Below are 20,295 nucleotides of genomic sequence, written 5' to 3' on the forward strand. Positions count from 1 at the left end.
TACCTACCGATGTTACACAGGTATTTTATCGTATGGATCGGTAGGTATTGAGAATTAATTAAGTACAAGGACGCGAACCGCCAAAAATATTAGATACTAAATGGAATAATGATGATTTCTAGTAGAACAGAATACTTACATTATTTCTTACATACCTACGTACTCCAAATACGACAAAAGTCGGACCTGAATTTTATGACTGAAGCGCAATGTGTTTCCTAAAGTATGCAGCAGAAAAATAGGTAGGTAATGTATATTATTTAAAAAATGGCAGCCCTAATATATTAATATAGATATCTGCTTCGCAACATAGACATTAGAAAGTAAAGTGTAATTTACGATTCAGGTAAAACAGAGTTCAAATCAAAACGTGGTCAGTAGAGAACACTAGCATATACTTAACCAATACTTTTTGGACATCTTTAATCGTTTAACAATTATCAAGATCTTCAGTACCTATTTATGTATTAAATAAATATTTATTAAAATCATCCTTTCAGAGTTTTTAGCAACTATGTTTATTTCTATACGTTCTATGCTACATTTCAGAGAGAGCCTCATTTTAATGTCATGGGCAATTACTTTCAAAAATGTTCATGTTAAATTAACTAATTACGTTTTCCAGATCGTTTAGGTACACGGGAAGTGTTAGGTAGAAAAGTATTGTCTGATTGTCCTCTGATACGATTTTTTGCTTCAACCGCTATAAATCAAATTGTGACGATAGATTGATTGAATGCAAAACAGTTGTAGATATTATGTCTCAATGCTTTGGCACTTAAGGACGCCTTCTGAGAATTCATTAATTAAGTTAATATCTTCCTAGTTGAGTGCGAAAGTGCTGAGATGATTAGTGATGAATCTATTCAAATGTTTAAAGCAAAAAACGCAGCTAAGATAGAATAACTTGATAGAGTTGCTGCAAGTAATATAAAATATGAAAGTGACAAATGTTTTTGTTTATTCAGCACACTTTGGATTTGAACTTGTTTCAATAAGACATTGTGTATGTTTCAAGTTATTTACTTAACCCCATATCCTCTATTTTACCATACAAAACTAAACTATTGACTTACAACTCTCGACCTCCATAAATAAAGAGTGGTCAATAAAATTTTCTTTATTTTCTATACGGAACCACAGCTTCGGTTAGGTGTTGAGTGTTTGATCACCGTTTTGTACCACATAGCTATGGTATATAACGCAAGTAACGTTGTTTTACAATCAAATCGCACTTTTGAATTAGTCAGTCAACGAGTGGCTGTGCCCGCGCGCAACGGTTACAATTTGAACAATGGATTCGAAAATCCTCATTATTTTGACTTTGACTTTAGTCGCTATCGGTCAATGCAAATGTAAGTTCATTATAAATTTCGTTTAATTTAGTTTGTGATTGTGTTTCGTTTTATTAATTGGAAGTTCGTTTCAGTGGTACGGTTGTCGTGTAAACAGATACGTACTTTAGTGGATGGCCACAACTCCCGGCGTCTCCTAGTAGCCAAAGGGCTGATTCAAGATCAACCTGCTGCTGCGGACATGAAAGTGCTGGTGCGTATATAATTTTTTTTAAGTGTATTTTTAGTAAAACAGATTACTTTTGTGTCATCAATGTCCCTTTTCAAATTGTTAACACCAAATTTGAAATTACAATACATATTTATGCATATACACAATACTTTTGGTTTTAGTTAGAGGTGCACAAAAATGTCACACTTAATTTTTACCAGTTATGTTATGAATCCCATTTATAACAGTGTGCGCTAATACCTACTTTGTTTTTTAAAAATTGCACCATACTAGAATTTATCCTGTGTCGTGCGTTTACAAAATGTACAATTTCATATCACTACTACACATCGAACGTTGACTAGGAACAATAATTTGTGGCTCAGACAAAGAATCATTCCGTGCGGGAATCGTACCCTCAGTATCATTGCTGGAGTGTCCGGGACACGTACACCAACAGCTCATTACCCAGCCACTGCGCAAACCGTGCAGTCTTATTACGACTTTCTCCTGTGTCAAGGGTACACAACTATCTGGGTTCCGAATACCCAGGCAATTAATTCTAAGTCAACTCATTGGTTGTCTTCACACAGAGACCGGCCAACAGATTTTCTCTTATAAAATCTTTCCCTAACTTTTTTTTATAATAAAAATGGTTATTTCTCAACGGACTGGTGTCAGTGCCTTTGTCATAATATAATTAGATACATTGAGCTATCCCACCTTATGTAGAGGAGGCCAAGGGTCCAGTAGGGGTTTGTCACGGGTTTTTTAGTATATACGTACCTACATGAATATTTATATCAGATACATTCATAGGAAATAGAAAATTCTTGTAACTAAGAATTGTATTGTGAATCTGATTGAAAAAGAGTAACCTATGGAGTTTCTTATCCGTTCTTCTCAGTAGGAATAAATTCTCCACTTTGGAACGAGCAAAAAGCTTCACTAGAGGACTGACCTACAGACAGACATTGTTAATATTATTATATTTGCTTTGACGTTCAAAACTCCTTTCCTAGTCTATTTGAAATTCGGAGCTGCGGACTACCTAGCGGGTTTACCGGGGCTCCGGTTCGAAAAGCAGGAGTAGGAACGGGGTTGTTTTTAGTCAGTAAGAGTCTGACATTCCCTCTCGCCTCGCCTAAGACGAGAGAAGCAATTGGATGATTTTCACGCCTCAAAAAAAAAGTTTCTTGGTTTATAATCAATTTTCTTAATTCTTTTGTTCACAGACATGGGATGAAGAGTTGGCTGCAAAAGCGGAAAAATGGGTAATGAAAAACGTTAGATACCACAATCCGGACAAGTATTTACGTAAGTACCTACATTTACATTATTCTATGTAAACTATGTTCATTCTCTATTGATATATCCCTTTTTTAAGGGATATAGCTTATACACATTCTTGAGACGCGATACATTGAGCTTCGTTGCTATCTACTCTAGTCAAGATCCTAGTTTACATGAGTCGCAATGGTTGAGAAGTAGTGAATGAACCTATGAATTATTGTCTTACTGTCGAGATCATTTTGTATAAAACAATAACAAAACATACCGGCCGAATTGAGAACCTCCTCCTTTTGGTAAGTCGGGTAAAAAAAAACAAAACCACAGGGGAATTCTGAGCCCTGTCTGCCGATCAAGCCTAGAGCGGCTTGTATTGGCGATATCGAAAAAAAAAATCTATTTCGCTAGATTAACGGTGTATAGTCTAGATCAAGATACGCGTATATACCAGATAACATTTAGGAACTATTTGCATGTGAATGTGTTATCTACCAGATACCGTGTGACTGGTGAAATAGGCTCAATACAGAGAGTACTCGGTACTCGATTCTCGTTAATTTGATATAAAAAAATAGATGCTTAATTTTTATCGAAATCTCTCTAAAAATAAGTGAAATTGGGATAGGTAACAGCTGTACAGTGTAGGTACCTATGTATTCTGTGTTGATAGCGCGCTGCGCGACCCTTGCGTCCGCGCGGTGTCCGAGTATTCCGCAGTTAAATAAATAAATACTGGACTCTCGGTGTACTTACTGTGTACGAAGTTTACTAAGAAGTTATTTAATATTTCATTTTTATGTTATTTTATTTAATGATATATGTTTGCATACTATCACGTCCTCAAATATTGCACGTATCTCACCAGTCTGTATATCAATGTAATGAACTCAGGAACACTGCGCATTCTGCAGGATACTGCAGTTCCCCTGCCCTCTTACCCAGAAGTTTTGAGTAAGATACGGAACATGGGGGTGGTTTTTAGTCAGTAAAAGTCTGAAAGTCCCTAATTCCCTATCGTCTTTCTAAAGTGAATGGGCTCCACGAGGATTTTCCAACTTGCCCTCAAATATGTTTAGTAAAGTCTGTACATAGGTAATAACTATAAATGCGTATAATGTATTAAATCTAATTAAAAAAAAACAATTCTAAACGATAACAAAGTTCCTACTTAAATACACTGTTATGCTTATTTAATTAAAAGAAATAGCCAATAGGTGCCTAGTTAAAAATAAATGAATTGATTTACTTATGAAAGTGATTTGATACCGTTAAGTGAAATGTGTGTCAAACAAAATTCTCGTGAAGTGGACTGCGTTGAATATTCTTTACACTTGAAAAAAAACGACACAATCATAATTAAAGGAGGCAACGGGGTTACCATGCTTTCATGCTTGAAATCAAAAGTTATTTCTCTTGTGTAGGTATCTAACTATACTAATATACTAATATTATAAAGCTGAAGAGATTGTTTGTTTGTTTGAACGCGCTAATCTCCGGAACTACTAGTCCGATTTGAATAATTATTTTTGTGTTGGATAGTACATTTATCGAGGAAGGCTATATATAGGCTATAAAACATCACGCTATGACCAATAGGAGCCGAGCAGAGCGGGTGAAACCGCGCGGAAGTAGCTAGTGTTTTATAAGTAGAGCAGGCTGCGCGACGTCGCCGCGTCTAGAAAATAGTAGAGCTTTTCTTAATTAATTTACATGAGTAGGGGAAAGTAGGGTAATTGAGAACGGCGGGTAATTGGGAACACGTTGATAAGTCCCACTTCCCCTCCCCGTATCCCGTCTCGCGGCTATTCGAGGTATTCCTCCCCCGCCCCTAAGTGCGCAAGCAACAGTGGGAGCTGGAGGATGCACGCATCTTGACACGGTGAGTCAAAATGTTTTTATTGCATTTTTGTTATAAATTTTGTGTTTTCATACATTAGATGCAAATGTCATATTTGTGAGTACAATGACACCATATTTCGTAAGTTTATTTCATGGATAATCAGTTTTAAAATTTTACGTGTTATAGGATTCACTTAAAACGCTATCGAAGGTCGCGACCATTTTTATTCAAATTGTCGACTGCGGGTAATTAGGAACGTCGGGTGGCGGGTAATTGGGAACGAACAAATTTACAATTTGTTTTTATATTTTTATTACAATACAATTTTTTTTAGATGAGGCGAGACGTTGATGCTGCCAGACACCACCAGTTCAAATATCAGATTTACACGACCACGATAAAGCTTTGGGCACATGTGCAATGCACTTCCAGAGAGACCAGCAAAGGTTACGTGTGTGATATGTGTCGCGAAAATTTTTTTTAGTTATTTATAACTGTTCTCTGTGCCATTTTTAACTAACCCATTTCTAATTACCATTTCTAAATACTGTTTTCATTTGCTCCACGGGCTGATCTCAATTACCCCATAGGGTGTCGGGTAAATAGGAACGGCAATGTTTTTTATTTTTGCTAATATTTCTAATAAAAAGTTGATTATTAAAAAATTTTTTTTCTGTTATAAGCAGACAGATAAATTATGTTTAAGTTTTAATAAAAGTTGATTCCTTTTTTAAGAGAAAATACTGTGTTTTTTGCCTTTAAAGTTAAGTGTTCCCAATTCCCCCACTTTCCCCTAAACCGCGATTTTTAGTGAATGTTTTATCAGTTGGAGTTCGTATTTACCCAGTCACACTACAAATAAATTGATGCTGAAAATCGGGATATTATTGATTTGTATGACTATCAGAGTAGTATATTCAGTTCAGTCAGCGGATACTTGAGGATGGTTGAACCGATTTGAAAAAAAACCTTTTTGTCAGATGAGACAGGTTATCTACTGAATGTTGGAATCCTTATAGTCTTTAGTATAGTCCTCCATGAACTTATTTGAGAGTGATGTTGATTGGAAGGCGATTGACACCGACCATCCTACCTTACGTCCGACCATCGTACCTATTAGAGAACAATCTCGTGCTCTTTCTTGTGATCATAGCTTATCCAATTGGCAGTTTCTTCCAGAGCTACAGAGTATCTAGCGGGTTTACTGGAGCTCCGGATTGAACGGCAGAGATAGGAACGGGGTGGTTTTTAGTCAGAGTCTAACATTCTCTCTCGCCTCGTCCAAGGCGGGAGAAGACATTGGATGATTTTCTGCCCGTAAAAAAATGACGGTTTCTGGATGAGTCACATTCACATGTCAACAGTATGAGAGTATTCTTCGGAGGCAAATAATTTACCTCTTGTATTGTAAACAGTCTTGTATTGACGTGAAGTTGTTTGATCTTTGTTGTTGCGGCATTAACTATAATTATTTTTTTAATATTTTAATGGACTGTTTTCCTACTTAAAGTGCTTCTTCTTTGTATCGATTTTGAAAAACAATAAACAATTGCGAAGTAAACTAATATTTAGTGACTTGTGCGTTTATTCAATTGGTCATTTGGTGGGCCAGTCACGTACAAAAAGTTATTATGAACCTTATGGTCTACTCGTATGTCCATACTTAGCTTAGAAGCTAGATGTTTATTATTATACATATTGTATTTTACAATAATATTTCTTTTTTGTTTGAGAAATACCTATCCATGTCTAATTGTCTAATAGTTCGAGTTTAACAATGAAAGGATGGCAACGACGTCACAATTAAATAGAAGATTAATTTTTTTTCTATTGTAACTATCTATTAGATATCGTGTTTAATTTTCTTTTCCGGCCGGACTCATCTACCGAGGTATATCTATACATAAAACTGTATAAGTCTTCATTATTCCCGAGCTGCGGACTACTTAGCGGGTTTACCGGGGCTCCGGCTCGAAAAGCAGGAGTAGGACCGGGGTGGTTTTTAGTCAGTAAGAGACTAACACACCCTCTCGCCTTGCCCCTGAAAAAAAAATTCAAGGAGTTAAATTACTAATCTGTCGTAGGCAGAACCTACCATTTTATGAAAAAAGACTTGTTATATTAATTGTATCATGTTAATTTCAGCTTCTGGCAGATTTAAGACGGGTGAGAACTTGCATTGGTACTCAACAACCAATCTCAATTACGAGTTGGACCTTGAAAGGAGTCTGGATTCCTGGTTTTCCGAACACGTCAACTTCACTTTCGGCCCTCTAACAAACAGCCAGTTTGATGCCAAGAGAAAATGTGACATTGGACATTACACTCAGGTATGTAGACATTAAAGTCTATTTTAGGTTAACGTCCTTCTAATTATTTATCGGGACTACCAGTAGTTGTTACATTAGGACTTATATCTAAACACTTACATAGTAATTAATTTAAATGCACAACATTTTAAGGTGTCACAACATGCACTGTAAGACAACATAATTGTGACACTGTTCTCAGTTAATAAAAAAAAATAAAATAAAATGTGATAGATTTCTATCTACTGAGACCAAGCATTTTGTGCTGTTTCTAATTTTTCAAAATTATTTTTAATTGGTTATTTGGTGCAATGGTTAACGTTGTTTCCATAGTATTTGAACAAATTACACAAGACCATACGTGAATGAAGCTAGGTGCTAGGTACATAGGTGTAGGTGCGTGATAACACCTGCGTGAATGCGATTATGCGGCATTAGGTATAATGTAAGTACTAAGTAAATGCCTACTTAATGCGTAGCACGTCCATATTGCACATTGTTGTGACCATTGACCACAAAGTTGGCAGTAAAAATAATATAATGCTGCAGCAAATTTTATTGGAAAGTGCACAGTCTGACGTTTAAATCAAATTATCATCATCATCAATCAGCCTATAAATGTTCAAAAAACTGGAAAAAAAACCAGTAATACTTTGCCCGATCCGGGAATCGAATCCGAGACCCCTTGCCCGGCAGTCGCACTTGCGACCACTCGGCCAACGAGGCAGTGAAGAAATATGTATAAGAGAAAACTAGCAAAATTAAGGGAAATTTCTTTTCCAGATGGTGTGGGCAGAAACCACTTACATAGGTTGTGCTATGTCGCAAACGTTCAAGGATGGGTGGAACAGATTCTACGTCGTGTGTAACTACGGGCCGGCGTAAGTACCTAAACGTACATTTTATGTATATGTTATTCAAGATATCTGTAAGGTAGTCAGTCTTTTTGTCTATGTGGACTGCACGCCACTGGGTAAGTCGCCACTTGTAACGCCTCTGGTGTTTCACGTGTCCATGGGCGACGGCGATCGCTTTCCATCAGGTGATACGTCTGCTCTTTTAACGGCTTGTTCCATAACAAAATAGGTATTCGAAACGACAAAAACAAAAAAATATGTTATCGTCACGCCTTTTATGCCCAAAGGGGTACACACCCACTTATGCACATTATGACACATAATGCCACTGTACAATGTACACTCACTTTTGACCATTTGTCTTATAAGTCCCATATAATAGGGTGAGTCTATTGCCATATACTGGGCACAATTCCATGCTCCATGCTACTACAGAGAATGTTTTGCCAAAAAAAGCCCAGCAATACTTTGCCTGATCTGGGAATCGAACCCGAGATCACTTGCATGCAGTCGCACTTGCGACCACTCTACCAATACTCAATTCTTTATTGCATTCCAAAATGTAGACTTAGGTGGTAAACAATTTGTAGGTAACAATGGTAGGTATAATTATTATACCTTTACCAATGGGAAAGTAGTAGTTAGTACTAGTCTACCTACATCAAAATTATGCTTTAAATTTCAGAGGAAATATTCTACGAGAAAAGCCGTACCGAGTGAGTGGAGGTCCGGCTGGAAAATTAACATGTGGCACCAAGGACTGTTCTAAACCATATGGACCGAATTGTAAAAAATAATAATACCTACAACAAGTCGACTACCAAAGAATGAAATAACTAGGCAATGTATTTATTTAGCGTTTAATTGTAAGGAACTTGATGGAATTGTATAGAAGTAACTCTATTTCTATAATAACTTTGAATAAGTAACAATTTTATCATTGTAATATTTTATTTATCATTTATATTTAACTGAAAGTCGAATAAAGCATGTTCGAAAGAATTGTTTTTAATTTCTTTTTTGTTTTTTGACTCGATAACAGTGAGTGTTCTGTGACAATATGGGCATCTAAACAATAGTATTTGTCGATAGTCACTAGGGACTACGTAAAGGAGGATGCCAGAATTTCTATGAAATCTGGGGCCTTAGTCTGCTATTACAATTGTGTCAGAATGGTCGATCACTGCATGAGCAGTGCGAGAGGGACGGAGCTATACAATCTACATACCTCCGTCCCTCTGGCACTGCTCAGTGATCGACCATTCTGACACAATTGTAATAGCAGGCTAAGGCCCCTGGTCCCACTTCCAATAGCTATGTGTGTTACATCATTGGATAGGTAATTTTGAGCTGAATAAAAGTTACTATGGCGCCAAGTTTCAAGTTAAAATTAAGCATAAATGTAATTATAATGCAAAAATACCATTACTTGGCTACTGATAAAACTACCAAAACTGCCATGTTTAATGAAGAATAACTCTGAACGGATTAAGATTTGGAACTTGGCGCCATAGTAACTTTTATTCAGCTCAAAATTACCTATCCAATGATGTAACACACATAACTATTGGAAGTGGGACCAGGATTTGCATCCTCCTTTTTTGTATGGCAGATTTTTGTTCCGTCGTCGCTAACGACTATCGACAAATACTATTGGTTCAAATGGTAGAGGTACAGACCTATGACAAGGTTCATTAACACGTCAATAAATCAAGTGACATTTTGTCATGACAGAAATGACATTAATTGCCCAATCAGCGTTGTCGATATCACGCAAGTCGATGGGGAAAATTAACTGATATAGATAATTAACAAGAATTCCTTTAGTGGCAATGACTTAAATGATGGTATTGATTTACAAATCGATTATCAGTTGCGATTGCGATAACTTAATTAGATAAATCACTGTTATTTAGGTATTTAACTAAACATCATTACGGTGATCCGGTGAACTGATTTAAAACTATGAGTAGTCCGCACAATTTAAGAAAAAATGTCCGTTAATAAGATCAGTTGCTGTTTACATCCGATTCCTAAGTCATATCAGTGTGGGAGAGCCATGCTTCGGCACGAATGGGCCGGCTCGACCGGAGTGATACCACGGCCTCACAGAAAACCGACGTGAAACAACGCTTGCGTTGTGTTTCGTTGTGTGAGTGAGGTTACCGGAGGCCCAATTCCCCCCTTCCCAATCTTCCCCATCCCCAATTCCCGAACAACAACCCTTAAATTCCTAACTCTCAAAAAGCCGGCAACGCACTTGTAACGCCTCTGGTGTTTCAAGTGTCCATGGGCGGCGGCGATTGCTTACCATCAGGTAATACGTCTGCTCGATTACCGGCTTGTTTCATAATATAAAAAAATCAAGTAAAAATAGTTAGAGTTTGTAATCACTAGATTAGAAAATATAATATTATCTCAGGAACTTCCGAAATAGCGTGAGACTGCGTAGAGCATTGATGAATCAATGACATCAAGGCTAAAATGTTTTTGAGAGATCCACACTATTTATACGTACATCGGTACGTAAGTACTGTACCTATATTAAATTGAACAAAAAAATGTAATGATTCGATTTTGATATCCTATCTTTCAATATTAATAATAATTCATTTATTTAAATGCATAAATTCTATAATATAAAGATACTAATAAATGAATAAAACTGGATGCTAATAAATGGTACCTATCCTTTACGAAAATGTATGAGTAACGAAGTAATGAATTGACATAAAGAATTCGATTTTAAATTTTTTTACGTGGGCGTTCTTGGACGTTATAATAACAAGTTATAGCGGTACATAGACTGGTTTACTTTTATATTAAATTCATATTAAAAAGTATGTTATTCTTCAGGGTCTATTCTATCTCTGTACCAAATTTCATCAAAATCGGTTCACTGGTTCAGGCGTGAAAGCGTAACAGACAGACAGACAGACAGAGTTACTTTCACATTTATAATATTAATAATAAATAATATAATAATATATATATTAAGTAAGAATAAACCTATTTATAGATGACCCTACAGTTGTGGTTTACAGGGCTTAGGTATAGCTTCGGGCAAATGCTTAGCAATTCTCTTATAGGCACAAACCAATAGACTGGGTATTAAACCATTATTGTAAACTTAAAGTTATATGCATGCTGTGGTTACCCATACCTGTTAATACAGTAATATACAAAATACCTTAGGCTAATGCCTTTTTTTTTTTTTTTTTTGAGGGCGGAAAATCATCCAATGACTTCTCCCGCCTTGGGCGAGGCGAGAGGGAGTGTCAGACTCTTACTGACTAAAAACCACCCCGTTCCTTCTCCTGCTTTTCGAGCCGGAGCCCCGGTAAACCCGCTAGGTAGTCCGCAGCTCCGGTAGGCTAATGCCTATCTTGTCTTTTTTTTTGTTTTTTTCATTGCCTTGTTATTTTCATTGTGCAATACCCTACTGTATTTGTGTTGGTGACACTGAATCAATAAATAAATATACTTCAATCACTACAATATAGGTATTAATTTCGAATTCAGTCATCTCATTAAGTAGATTTTATTACGATTAATAATTAATTATCATAATTGTCGGCTATCGTGAAATGAGCTCAGCGGCACGAAATTTTGTTCTTGTGTCGTACAAAGTTATCGCGAAATCCGTGTACCTACATAACTACTGATAGGTAGTTAAATTACATATGTAGGTAATGTACATACATGTTTACATAGGATGTTTCTTTACGTTTCTTCACTTATGAATACTACACAATGACAAGACCTGCGAATGAAAATGGTTAAAAACTTAATTTTTCTTTTAAAAAAGTTTAATGTTCCAAATGGGTTAATATGGTGAATCCTTCTTCTTTCTTTTATATGACTGGGTGATAGTTACCTTCTTGTTTTCATGACCTTCTAAACTTTTGGGGGGAGAGACTAGAGAGTGCGTCCACTCCTAATACAATGTTCTCTGCCTAATACCACCTATTGGCGGGGTGGGGAGGGGGGTTCATCCAATGACTTTCTTACCTTGGGTGAGGTGAAAGGGAGTGCGTCTGACTCTTTTTGACTAAAAACCACCCCGTTCCTATTGCTGCTTTTCGAATCGGTAGCCCGAATAGATCAGCTGCAAAGGGTGTGTGACATTGTGCAATGTCTTACGGCTCATACTTACCAGGGGGAAAGGGAATTTATCATAGACCCTTAATATGTAATTACAAGTAAGGCACATAGCCCCATACCCACTTTGGAAACTTTTTTTTGTGATAGGGAAAAATATCCAATGACTTCTTTCGCATTGGGTGAGAGGTGCTGGTCGTCCTCAGACCCTCGATGTAATCCTAAATGGGCACGATCAATGCGGATCCCGACTCAAAATAAAAAAGCACTCTGTACAAAATATTTTGATAAGTATGTATTTAAAGTATCTTAATCAGCTTGATTGATAATACTCCGATTGGTTAATCGCTTAAAAGATATCAGAATTAGGCTATCCGATATTGCCATCGTGGATGGCAAATGTGTTTAACAATTATTTATTAGAAACTGTAATAAAAATGGTAAGTAAACATTTGTTGTGCTTTTACTATCAGTAAATTGACTAATTTAACCCGTCTGGGTTAATGCAAGATATTAGGAAGACGACGCGATAAGCGATATTAAAATTGTAAGATATTATTATTGAGAATTTAAGTTTCCATATTTTCTTAAAATTTTATTTTAAATTTCTTTTAGGCATATTGGCCATATTGTAGGTGACTTAATCTTGCATAACAACTATACATTAACGAAAGTCGAAGATCTAATAGAAAGACCTACTTACATAATAATATGTCTATGTCCAGCAGTAATTAGATCTACCCATAGATTAGATCTACCCATGCAATTTAAACATGTGTAAATAAATATTTTTCTTTTAACACTTTCAGAGGGTGTTCCTACTACTCCTAAGTCTGTTCTCTGCATCATGGGCAGTAGAACAGGTAGCAAAAAAGCCCAGGGTCGTGGAGATGACTCTAGGAGTAGACATGAAGCCCCCCGAGGAATGGGCCAGTCTGCCCACAAGGAATGTCGTCACTAGCTACATGCCCATGCCACTTGATCACTTTGACCCTCACAACACAGAAACTTTTAATATGGTACGTTTTATTTTTTGGTTTTTATATGATCGGAAGATAAACGAGCAGACGTACCTACCTTGATAGGTAGTGGGTATAATATGTGGATAGGATAGGTAGGGGTAATGTTGTTGAATGCCCACAACACCAAAGAAATAACAAGTGCATTACCGGCCTTTTGGAGATTAGGATTGGATTTGCAATAACTAGAGTCACAGAGCGTTGTTTCATTCCTTTTTAAATTTTTAAATCATTCATCATTTTTAAATGTTATCAAAACGATTAATGAGCTTTCAGTACGAAGGTCTTAACCGCTCATTTTTTCTTTATTTTAGAGATTTATGTATAACGAAGAATTTTTTGGTGGCGATGGTTCTCCCGTATTTATCCTCGTTGGTGGAGAGTGGGACATTAACGCGGCTTGGTTGCGGGCTGGCAACATGTATGAGCTGGCGAGAGAGAACAAAGGATACCAGATATACACTGAACATCGCTATTATGGTCAGACTAGAATTTTCGAGTAAGTAGATAATCATGGTAAAAGAAAATCAATTGATATGAGTTTTTGACATACTTACTGAGGCATGATATTGAAGTCACTTGGTTAATTGAGGGCTGAAAAGGTTCAAGGCAAACTACTTGAAATATCAAGCCTTAAAGCACATAAGAAGAAAATAAAGTCACTCAGCCTTGTGGCTCTATGCTTGGTGGTGGGAAGTACTATGAAACCACTTTTACACATTCACAGCTTTTAACTATCCCATGAACATTACCTTAAGTTTGTGTGTGAGCAGATACCCACTACTATTTCTATTTATCTCTTTTTACAGCGAATTCACTACAGAAAACTTGCGTTTCTTGAACATAGACCAGGCCCTTGCTGACCTCGCGTATTTCATAGTAGAGATCAAGAAACAGTCGCGCTTTGCTGACAGCAAAGTGATACTGTACGGAGGTTCATATGCTGCTAACATGGTGATGTGGTTCAAAAAGCGCTATCCGCACTTGGTGGTCGGCACCGTCGCGTCTAGTGGACCGATTCTGGCTAAAGTTGATTACACTGGTATGCATTTTTATATCTTTCTCAATATTGCCGAAAATCAGATCCTTTTCCATTTTATTTTTAAGTCCATCTAAACCTTATTTACTAAGAACAAAAAGAAGGTTAAGACTAATAAAAAATGCCTCATTTATTTACCTGCTAGTTCCAAGGGCCATTTACAAGTGTGGAAAAAGAAAAAGAGCCTCCAAGCTTTCGACTATCTGAAGCCCACGCTATGATTTAATTAAAGATTTATAAAAAAATATGTTTTTGTTAATTTTAGAATACTTGGAAGTAGTGCATGAAGCCTTCTTGCTGGAGGGGGGAGAACAGTGCATATCACACATTCGACAAGGAATAAATGACACACTCGCCGCGTTGCGCACAGAATCTGGAAGACGCATGGTCGAACAGGCGTATAGGTCAGTATTCATCATCATCATAAGCCGGAAGACGTCCACTCTTGAACAAAGGCCTCCCCCTTTGTCCTTCACGTAGAAAACAAGCCGCATCCACTAGCTCCTCGCGACTCTGACGGTATCATCGGTCTGCCTATTGAAAGGTCTGCCCACGTTACGTCTTCCAAATCCGCGGTCGCCACCCGATCACCTTCCTGGCCCGGCGACCATCAGTCCTTCGAGCGACGTGACCTGCCCATTTTTGTTCTTTGGCTTTCCATATAACGGATTTTGTCAGGCAAAGAAGCTCCTTGCATTTAGGATGAGAAGACTTCACGTTACTTCTCAAACGCTGCCCATTTGCGGTTGATTCTTCGGGTGACGTTTTTTTCGAAGTTGGAGCTACCTACCTGGTCTACAACTTCGAAGGTATCGTTCCCAACGATAACCGGTACAGGGGCAACATGGACATTTGACATGATTTTCGTCTTGTGTTCAAGATTATAGAGATCAACCTAAAAATGTAATGTGCAAAAAAATTGGATTAGTTATCATTGAGATAAATAAATTATTCTACACTTCATCTTGTGTAGGTAGTCTTCAGGCATCGTACGGAGTTATATAAAATTAATTGGCTCCATGACAATATCATTTTTAAGCATGCATGCATTAAACTGTAACAAACCTGAACAGTTAGAATATCCACATTTATTCTATAATTAAAACAATAATAAGATTTTATTTTCTTTTCCAGGCTTTGTGCCCCATTCGATTACGACAATGTCTTGGACTTAGGATACTTTGCGGGACTCATCACTTGGAGCTTCTCCGGTGCAGTGCAGCGAGCAAGACCGGGAACTCTATTAACTGAATGTAACAATTTCCAGGCTGGAAATTATGGTAAGCAACTGCCGCTTTTATTTTTATGACCATGAGAAAATCAAGAAACAGCATCACATAGGAGAAGATATGCACTTATCTTTTTCCTATTACGTATACAGTATGGATATCACTCTTATGATATAAATGAAACTAGAAGTAGTTAGTACTCGTCCACAGAAGCATAATTCAGAAGACAACAGAAAATAAAAATAAAAAAATTTCAAACAAAATAAGTATAATTAAATAAATCTAGTATTTATTTCTGTGTGAACAACTCAATGTACCTTGACCACAGAAGAGCTGTAATGCTGTAGGTTGTCAAGATTTCTTAACAACGTTACGGACGCGCGACGCTGTTGCTAAATGTCGTAGGTATTTGTAAAAAGTGTTCAAATTTGGTCATAGAGAATAATGCCCTTTTGGCTGACTGGGCTTATTTCGCTCATTTTTCATAAGAGGTCTCCCCATCGGTATAATAGGAACTGAATCTATTATTGAATGACTATGATTAAATTTGATTTAGTCACAAACGACTCTCTATCTATACATATAATAAAATCGTAGAAAAGTGCTGTCTGTACATTGAAAATAAAAATAAAAAAAATAGCAGGGGTAATTGTTATGTCGATGTCGAACCCAAAAATGTAATTAACTTTTTTTTTGTCTGTTTGTCTGTGTGTCTATGCGCGCTAATCTCAGAAACGGCTGATCCGAGTTGGATGCGGTTTTCACGAATATATTGTGGTATGCTTCAATTTACATTTAGTGTTTGTTTCATGTTAATCGGTTCATAAATAAAAAAGTTATGTCAAATTAAAGAATCACGTCGAACACTATTCTATGCTTATACCATTAATCTCCGCCACTATTTGACGGATTTGGTTGAAATTTGGTACAGATATAGTTTAGAACCTTAGAAAGGACATAGGATAGTTTTATTTCAAAAATCAAAAAATAAAAATAGAAATAGATCGCGCTATGGTTTCGTTACATTCATTAGGTTGGGTATCGGCCGAGCGCTTCGGTACTATCGTAGAAAAAGTGTATTATCAGTCGTATGACTATTTGTCTGTAGTGGTCCTGCTGTTTCGTATATTCTAAATAAATTGGTTTCGTTGTATTTGTCAATTAATAAGTTTATTTGTTGGGTTTTTCTGGTTTTCTGGTTAAATTATTTAACGTAGGTTTAGTTTGATATCGATTATTAGTAGTTACTGTAGTTAGTTTTTTAATAAAATTGTAAGTCTAATTTATTAATTAATTAGATAGATTAGATTTAAGTCGTTTCTTTTAAATTATTTAGTTTAAGCTTGGTTATTATAGCATAGAGGATAGGTGTAATATAATTTCTTTTTTAAATGTTATAAATTCGTAATTCGTAGCTTTCTTTAGTTTTAAGTTAGTTTTCATCTTAAGTTCGGAAAGATTATAATATTTCTTTAGTTTAAGTCCGTTTTTAAACATTTTTTTCAATGCCCTAAGTGAGTATACATCTATTAAATTCAAACGCAGAGCTCATTATGTTGATTTTTGAAGAGTTCCCTGGAATATCTTCTACGTCTCATTTTTGAAGAGATTCCGCGAGATTGGGAACTATGTGGTTAAAACCAAAATTTTAAATATAAGTCTTCTAGATTAATGTTTCAGTGACCAACCACTATCCATGAAAAATCCTTCCTTAAATACATGGAGGCCTTAGTTCTAAGGTGTTTTTGTGATGATAACAATAAAATTACAGGATCAACTCCAATGGAACAGATTGGTGGATTCATCGCGGCCATCCAAGGGTTAAGCTCAGGTGGCTGCTGGAACGTTAATTTTCAAGCATTGCTCAACGCATACAGTGGTAGAACTAATTGTAAGTACCTAATAGCTATTCTACCGTTCATTTTATACGTTTTTATTTTAATTACAAAGAAAAAATACCCCACCCTAGGATTTTCTTCTGTGTCTTGCTGTGGGTGCGTTTATAAACATACTTACAAATTCACATACACATGACACCCAGACCCGAAACAACAATTTGTGACAATCACACAGTTGCTCCGTACGGGAATCGAACCGTGCAGTGTAAATTCTAATGTAGTCTTTACTGTAATAAAATAATAATTAATTTGTTTCCAGCTCGTGCTTGGTATTATCAGACTTGCACTGAGTATGGATTTTTCCAAACTGCGCCCCGTTCCGGCACTGTGTTCGATGGTTTGACGTGGCTTGACGTGGATTTCTATACAGAAGTTTGCCTTAGAAATTTTGACAGCAGGTAAGAAATAAAATTTATAATTGTTAATAGGTCTATTATTAATAACTTTTACTAATTACTACAGATAAATGGGTTATTAAAATCTAAGAAGTTACGATTAAAAAAACAATCTGACAGAGCTGCATTTCTCTCTCTCTCTTCTCTTGTTGTGATCTAAAAATCCACCTAAGATCGACCTTCGATAGGAACTCATCCTGTTGATGTTTGTTATTTCTTTTAATAAAAAAAAACTACTGGTTTGATTACGTTTTTAGGACAAAGACGCACACACAGGACACTTAAGTACCTATCTTGATTAATTGTTTTACCTTTGTTTTCACAGATTTAACAAAGATTTCGTCCTTGCTGCGGCTGACCGTGTTAATTTAGTATTCGGGGGCCTTGGGCCTGAAGTGAACAACACTATCAACATCCACGGATACATCGATCCTTGGCGGGCGCTTGGAGTTTATAAGGAAGACATTTCAGAGACCTCTCCTACTTTTACTGTAAACAGGTAATTGATATAAATGTATACATATACATATTTACAAACATTCACATGGGTGTCGGCGTGAATTGGCAGATTCAACTGAGGAGGGGCCTTAGTCTCTAGTCGGAGCTATACAATCTACATAGCTCCGTCCCTCTCGCACTGCTCAGTGATCGACCATTCTGACACAATTGTAATAGCAGACTAAACCCGGCATGAAACAACGCTTATCTTACTTTTTCATAGTGCGAATGAGGTTACTTACTAGCACCAGTTCTCCCCTCTAAGCCACCATCGACGCAACCAACGCAGTTGTAATTCCTCTGGTTATGGAGGCCTCCATGAATGGCACTGATTGCTAACTAGCAGAGGGCTTAGTACGCATTTGTTTTACGTTTAACGAGATGGGAACGAGATTGGTTAGTTTATTCGCTCCGACCAATCAGAGCGCTGAACGCGCTGTCGTTTCGATTTCATTAATGTTTCTAATGTTTTGTTACCAGGGCATCCCATTGTTTCGACATGCAAGGCTGGCTGCGTACTGACACCATAGCGATGACGGCTGTGCAGCAAAGAGCAAGGAGAATCGTTGCGTCGTGGCTATCGCAATAAAATATAGCTAACACAATTTTCATCTTTAACTATTGAAATAAAGTAAAACTTTTTTTTTATTCTACGTACAATCTGTAAGTGAATTTCAGCTGATAACAGATCAAAATTCGTATTTTCTATTTTATTGTTTGTAATACAAAAAAAAATACAAAAAAAAAACAAATTTCTTTTCCCTTCATTCAGACAGAAAATATCGAAAGCTAGTAGTAGCTCATACACCTACATATTTATTTATGAGTAATCATAGTGACCCGCCCCAGCCTATCTTCGCATGGGTGAAATGAACTAGCTGCAAATTAATTAAAAATCCTATCAATCATTTAGTCCAGCATTTTGACAATATGTGTAGATCGTTTATTTCTACAAAATTCTAAATTAACGTTTGTTTGATACTAGAGCATCTCAAAGCTTCGACTTCATAGAATGGGAACCTACGGATGACCACGCTAAGATGTTCAGCAAGAAACAAGGAGAATAGTGGCGTCCTGGCTATCCTTTTAAAATATCGTATCGTTTTAGGGACACTCGTAGTAATTTTAATATCACTATAAAATTAATAGCCACACTGCCATATAGATAAATTCCTTACATTTACCTACATGTTGGTAAATAAGTAAGAAATAATGTGCTATTTTTTAAATTAACATTTGAATTGGCTTTCAAAATCCAAAGTGTTGAATTAAGTTTCCCTGATGATGAGGAATAATCGATATTTAATTAATTATTTATATGCAGTAACGCAATTTTATTTAATATTATTTATGTTCAATATCTCTTACCTTTGTGTTTTCGCAATACAAATCATTTATTAAAAACAATAAAACTATTTCTTTTTTAACCGACTTCAAAAAAAGGAGGAGGTTCTCAATTCGACCGTATTTTTTTTTTTTTTTTATGTATGTTAATCGATATCTCCGGCAGTTATAGACCGATTTGAGAAATTATTTTGTGTTTGAAAGAGTACGATGTGAGTGTGGTCCCATATATTTTTTTAAAGTCTGACCATAAATGTGGAAGATAATCCAGGGAACTCCTCAAAAATGAACAGAATGTGCTCTGCGTTTGAGTTTAAGTGATGTATATTAGCTAATCTTTCTCAGTAACCATAAAATTCAGGACAGATAGTAGCATATCTGGTATAGAATGAGGGGTAGCTTGATGTGCTGTCTGATTTACATGTGTATGTAGGCATAATCTGTTTTGTGTTTGACAAATGCATATCTCTGGCAGATATAGTCCGATTTGAGAAATTCTTTTTGTGTTTGAAAGAGTACAATGGCAGTGTGGTTCCATATGATTGTTTTTAAAGTCTGACCATAAATGTGGAAGATAATCCAGGGAACTCCTTAAAAATAAGCAGAATGAGCTCTGCGTTTACGTTGAAGTAATGCATACTAGCTTATCTTTTTCAGTAGCCATAAAATTCAGGACAGATAGTATCATATCTGGTATAGAATGATGGGTAGCTTGATGTGCTGTCTGAGTTACATGACTGTATACCTATGTGGGTATCTAATCTGTTAGTGTGTTTGACAACTGACTATGTATGTAGCTTATGAACAGGTTACTGTTAGCTGTCGGCTCAGCAGATCATAAGTAAGGGTATCAGGTTAATATACATTTGAAAATAATGTATTTATGCGTCAATATGGATAGATATTAATATTATTCATTTAAACGGCGCTGTCTCATATGAGCAGCGCGTTTAATAGGTCGACCCATACT

The 20,295-nt window shown here is 36.4% G+C and overlaps 2 protein-coding genes across 3 annotated transcripts; both read left to right on the forward strand.

Annotated features, from left to right (window-relative positions):
* Positions 1 to 1,196: 1,196 nt before the first annotated feature.
* Positions 1,197 to 8,804, forward strand: LOC118268283 (venom allergen 5.02). Its single transcript, XM_050706623.1, has 6 exons — positions 1,197 to 1,355; positions 1,430 to 1,548; positions 2,742 to 2,823; positions 6,782 to 6,966; positions 7,729 to 7,826; positions 8,488 to 8,804. Exons 1-6 carry the CDS (start codon positions 1,295 to 1,297, stop codon positions 8,597 to 8,599), a joined length of 657 nt encoding a protein of 218 aa, XP_050562580.1. The 5' UTR covers positions 1,197 to 1,294; the 3' UTR covers positions 8,600 to 8,804.
* A 3,395-nt stretch (positions 8,805 to 12,199) lies between these two features.
* On the forward strand, positions 12,200 to 19,393 carry LOC118268699 (putative serine protease K12H4.7). 2 transcript variants are annotated; one of them, XM_050706610.1, is made up of 11 exons: positions 12,200 to 12,343; positions 12,713 to 12,922; positions 13,237 to 13,421; positions 13,732 to 13,964; positions 14,227 to 14,365; positions 15,096 to 15,241; positions 16,962 to 17,081; positions 17,348 to 17,486; positions 17,809 to 17,982; positions 18,462 to 18,612; positions 18,967 to 19,393. In XM_050706610.1, exons 1-10 carry the CDS (start codon positions 12,296 to 12,298, stop codon positions 18,568 to 18,570), a joined length of 1,503 nt encoding a protein of 500 aa, XP_050562567.1. In that variant the 5' UTR covers positions 12,200 to 12,295; the 3' UTR covers positions 18,571 to 18,612; positions 18,967 to 19,393. The 2 variants fall into 2 exon arrangements, with proteins under 2 accessions (XP_050562567.1, XP_050562565.1); XM_050706608.1 differs by lacking the exon at positions 18,967 to 19,393 and having other exon boundaries at positions 18,462 to 18,893.
* The last annotated feature ends 902 nt before the right edge of the window (positions 19,394 to 20,295 follow it).

This window comes from Spodoptera frugiperda, chromosome 29 (assembly GCF_023101765.2).
Source record: "Spodoptera frugiperda isolate SF20-4 chromosome 29, AGI-APGP_CSIRO_Sfru_2.0, whole genome shotgun sequence".
Classification (NCBI taxonomy): domain Eukaryota; kingdom Metazoa; phylum Arthropoda; class Insecta; order Lepidoptera; family Noctuidae; genus Spodoptera; species Spodoptera frugiperda.

What these genes read in the sequence shown, in the direction of transcription:
- LOC118268699 (XM_050706610.1), top strand. Translation starts at nt 12,296, where the DNA reads ATGGCAAATGTGTTTAACAATTATTTATTAGAAACTGTAATAAAAATG. An exon ending in TTTCCAGGCTGGAAATTATG is followed by an intron (nt 15,242 to 16,961) that starts GTAAGCAACTGC and finishes ATAAAATTACAG; the next exon opens with GATCAACTCCAATGGAACAG. An exon ending in CTTAGAAATTTTGACAGCAG is followed by an intron (nt 17,487 to 17,808) that starts GTAAGAAATAAA and finishes TTGTTTTCACAG; the next exon opens with ATTTAACAAAGATTTCGTCC.
- LOC118268283 (XM_050706623.1), top strand. Translation starts at nt 1,295, where the DNA reads ATGGATTCGAAAATCCTCATTATTTTGACTTTGACTTTAGTCGCTATC. An exon ending in CAATCCGGACAAGTATTTAC is followed by an intron (nt 2,824 to 6,781) that starts GTAAGTACCTAC and finishes TGTTAATTTCAG; the next exon opens with CTTCTGGCAGATTTAAGACG. An exon ending in GTGTGTAACTACGGGCCGGC is followed by an intron (nt 7,827 to 8,487) that starts GTAAGTACCTAA and finishes TTTAAATTTCAG; the next exon opens with AGGAAATATTCTACGAGAAA.